This window comes from Pteropus vampyrus, unplaced genomic scaffold (genome assembly GCF_000151845.1).
Source record: "Pteropus vampyrus isolate Shadow unplaced genomic scaffold, Pvam_2.0 Scaffold1, whole genome shotgun sequence".
NCBI classification, from domain to species: Eukaryota; Metazoa; Chordata; class Mammalia; order Chiroptera; family Pteropodidae; genus Pteropus; species Pteropus vampyrus.
In genome coordinates, this window is record NW_011888782.1 from 659,620 (window position 1) to 664,379 (window position 4,760).

General features: G+C 31.1%; 1 protein-coding gene across 1 annotated transcript in view; it reads left to right on the forward strand.

The window, feature by feature from the left end:
• Window positions 1-4,760, forward strand: part of TOPBP1 (DNA topoisomerase II binding protein 1) — a 57,316-nt gene that overhangs the window by 8,930 nt on the left and 43,626 nt on the right. The window contains exons 7-9 of the mRNA XM_023527480.1: window positions 820-989; window positions 2,620-2,783; window positions 2,925-3,172. Coding sequence (XP_023383248.1) covers window positions 820-989; window positions 2,620-2,783; window positions 2,925-3,172 — 582 coding nt within the window. The remainder of the gene's footprint in view (window positions 1-819; window positions 990-2,619; window positions 2,784-2,924; window positions 3,173-4,760) is intronic.

The window sequence follows — 4,760 nt, forward strand, 5'->3', positions numbered from 1 at the left end:
GCAGTGGTTTTTTGACAGTGTTGAGAAAGGTTTTTGTCAAGATGAATCCATGTATAGGACAGAGCCTATCCTGGAAACAAAGACTGTGCCTGATACGTCAACTCCTACTGGTCAGATCAACACAACTGATGGTTAGTCTCATTCGGATTAAAGTAAACAGTCAGTTTTCTATGTAAGAATTGATTTGTTAATAGGATCAATGAGATATAGTAGGGAATTCTGTCTTTTCTTACAGTGCTTCCAGGCATAGTTATGTAATAAAATAACCAAATTGTATGAAAAATAGTCCAGAATTCCTGATATATCTTTTTATAATGAATGCATACATTCTTTCATACCCTGACATAATGCAGAAGGTGATTAAAGAAGGAATACTAACAGATAAAGACTTAAAATAAAAACTTAATTTTTAAAACTAGACTGATAGGCAAATATTATTAGTCTTTATTAGTTTGCTGCAATTGTAGTAGATCATCTGTTTGTATAAAATTTAAAACCCTTTCTATTTTTAGGTGCCATGTTGGCAATTTAACCAATATTTATAAATTTTTTTCAAATGTAAGCTTCCTGGACCTTACAGCCAGAAACTTCAGATTTTTATTGGAAACAAATAAATATATTTTTATTTAAATAAGGTATGAACCTTAATTAGTTTTATTTTCTCTTTCATACTTTGCCACCAAGATTTTAGTAAAAACACTTGAATCTTACTTTGAAAATTATTCATAGCCCTATGTGTATAAAAAAAATTAATCTGTAAGAAAATATGTAATCACAGTTATTTTATCATAAATTTATACATCTTTGTTTAATATGTAGGTCGTACTCTTTCGGATGTCAGCCATATTTCCAACATTAATGCAAGTTGCGTAAATGAATCAATATGTAATTCAATTCTTAATAGCAAAGTGGAGTCTACACTTGAAAATCTAGAAAATCTGGATGTCAGTGCATTTCAAGCACCTGAAGATTTATTAGATGGTTGTCGGGTATGTCTTTATTATGTAATGATTGTAATAAGTTACAACATACAATAAATACTTCCTAGTCTGACTTTGAAGGCCCTTTCAGAATTGGGCTTGCTCCTTTTATCTACCTAAACCCTGCACACTAACTAAGTAGATACACTTATTAGGTCATGTCCATCCTTTAGCTGTCAGGGTCCATCTACCTGGGATGTAACTTTATCTGTCATCCTTCAAAGTTCTTATCAGTTTTCCACTCTTCTCTGAACCCTTTTAACTACATTAAACTTTCTACATAATGTGTTTTGAGATCACTTAGTTTCTAAACTTTTATTTATAGCTATCATAGTATGCTACACTATGTTAATCATTTCACATATATTATTAATATGTTGTATATAATCTCATTTAATTCCCACAAATAACTAAAATGGGTGTTTTCCTGAAGCTGAGACTTAGAGGATTAAAATTTTTGTTCAGAGTCACGGACCTTACGTAGCCAGCCATCAACTACAAGGCTTGTATTTCTAACCAACTATTAGACCCACTGCTCTGTTTAATATATCTTGGGCTATTTAAATTTTTAGTGTATGAATAACTATCTTAAAAATGCCTCGATGGAAACATATGCTGTAGATCTCCTAGAGCTGAATACTTACTTAATGTATTCCTACTTGTAGAATGAATAGGCTATGCGTTAATTCTCAAAGAGTAGCAAAGATTTAACCCATTTTATTGTTAAGAAAGGAAACTGGGCAAATTACCTTACCCTTCTATATTTTTAAAACTTATCAACTTACTGGCAGAAAACAAAGTGTCTTATGTAATCTTTTTTTCCTCAATCTCTACTAATTCTAGATATGACTTCATTATTCTTTACTTACAGGAAATGTATGATTTTTAATTTTTGTTAAAATATACTCTAATGGACGTTATTTAGTTTGAGGTATAAATCTAGTTAGGAGTAGATAGGTCATTCTTAAGAAATTTTTTAAAAGACATGTAAAATTGAATTGAAAAAGACTTACACTGATTAAATTAGTTTAATATATACACATATAGTTAAAAATAAATTATTGCATAAGTATTCGCAAAGCATTGTACTTATCTCTTTGCCTTAAATTTTTTTGTTTAATTAACTGAAAAGATCTCAATTTATAGGTAAGGAAGTTGATTTAAAGAGCCTAAGTAGCTTGCCATGGTCACGTGGTTAATCATTGACAGCTGAACTAAAATTTAAACCTGGATTTTCTGAATTCAGACTTAACTCCAATTTGTTTCTATAATTATTTTAAAATTTATGAATAGTAAAATATTCACAATTGAAGAAGCTACCTGTATTTTTGAAATTGCAGTACACTAATATTTAGAAGATAATTGAATTCTGGCCTTTATATAAAGCTTCAAAATACTTACCAAGTGTCTACTGTGAAGGATGATAATGCTATGGGATTATGAAGAAGTGATAAAAATCAAAATTTAAGAATTATTAAAATATTAAAATTTCAGAAAATACTCTTTAATATATTTTAAAATGTACACAAGAATTGTCTTACAATAGGTTTTTATATTTAGTTTTAATATATATGTTTCTATTGAGAAATAAACCATCTTACATGCCTTAGTCTAAAGTAAACATTTTCTTTCTTCACAGATATATCTTTGTGGTTTCAGTGGCAGAAAACTAGATAAACTGAGAAGGCTTATTAACAGTGGAGGTGGAGTTCGTTTTAATCAGCTCAATGAAGATGTAACTCATGTTATTGTGGGAGATTATGATGATGAATTGAAGCAGTTTTGGGATAAATCAGCCCACAGGTTTTGTTGGTTTTTAATTCAAAGCAATTTCTACTCTGTAATGATTTTTCTTAAAATTGCATGTCCATGGAAACTGCATGGCAAGTGGGATGATGGTCTTTATAGTTTAAACTAATATATAACTATGTATTATTTTCATAGGCCTCACGTAGTGGGAGCAAAATGGTTGCTAGAGTGTTTTAGTAAAGGTTATATGCTTCCTGAAGAGCCATATGTCCATGCTAACTACCAGCCAGTGGAAATTCCAGTTTCCGATCAACCTGAAAGTAAAACAGCCCTTTTAAAAAAGAACAGCAGCCTTTCTAAGAAAGACTTTGCTCCTAATGAAAAGCATGACCAAGCTGATGAAGATCTGCTCTCTCAATATGTAAATAAGAACGCAACTGTAGGTAAGAAATAGTTGGTTAGTATTTATAATCGTTAAGAAATATTTTAGTAGCAGAATGCCTACATATGTGATTTCTACCAGGTTTTCTGGATTTTAAGTTAAACTAACCTTTTGCTTCCCTTAAAGTTTTATATTACTTCTAAGCAGACCTCCTCTTCTCTCTTCAACTCAGCAGCTCCATTTTGATCTCTTTTATAGACTGGCATCCCTTATGTTTGTGAGAGTTTGTAACAACATGAGCTTTTATTTTAATCTTGTAGCAAATGTCTCACTAGGTTATCGGGGTCTTTAATGCATGCAGTGCTGCACTGTGGGCTACTCGCCGCCCCCAGTAAGATAATCTTCTCAGTGCGATAAGGGAAATTGCCAGTGAAGAGTTGTGAACAACTCTTTAAAAAGTTATGAAATATTTCATACATCCAACAAAATATAAATAATAATATGAGCAGTAACTGTAAATTACTGTCTAGCTTTAAAAAAACAGAATATTCTACTATGCCGAAAAGCTTCTTGTGAATCCCTCCCCATTTTATTTTTAGAGTTTACAACCTGTGTGTATATCTATAAACAATATGTATACTGTTTCATTTTGTGTATATTTTAACTTACATAAACGGTATATGGTATGTACTATCTTGCCACACTCCCTGGAATGTGAGAGAGATCTATCTAATCCAAGTAACTGGTTATGAATATGCCACACTGCTCTGAACATACCGTAATTTATCCATTTCTCCCGCCTATGGACACTTTATTATGTCTTTGCCAATATGAACAGTGTTTCTGAGATTGTTCTTATGCACACCTCTATGACATGAGTAAGAATTTTTCCAGAGTGGGTGTGGTTAATCCATGAGATTTGTACATAGTCGACTTTTTTACATAATGCACATTATGTAACAGTAATGAGTAAGGGTTCCTGTTGCACATCATTTCAACATTTAGTATTTCTTGTAAGGCTTGAAATATCTGCCAATTTAACTTGTATAAATTTAGTAAGATCTCATACTGATTACTAATAAGATGGAGTTCTTTTGAATGTTATTTGGCTATGATATTTTAAGGTAGTTGAATTTTTCAATCTATTTTGTGCTTTTTGATCTTCTATTTTATATTTTCCTACCCAGTTATTCACACACACACACACACACACACACACACACACACACACACACACACGTACGTATATATAGTTTAGAAGTCTTAAACTTTTGCTTTTCCACATTTATGTCTTCAATCCATGTGGAGTTGATTTTTGTTTGATATGAAGTGTTGAGATTGTATTTTATACATATAGAAATCACTTGTTTTCCATACTGTTTGTTGAATAGTCCATCATGTATTAAAGATCTATTAATGTGGGAATCTGTGTTTGGTCTTTCTATTCCATTGAGATACCACACTGATTAACGATCTTATTATAATAGTCATCTAAATATGTTTTGATATCTGAGATGAAAAGACTCTAGTTTTCTTTATAGGTGTCTCAGCTATTCTTGGACCTTTGTTTCTATACAAAAATTTTTTAAATTAGTTTGCACAAAATCAGTATGAAAATTTGGTTGGAATTGTATTGAATTTATAATATG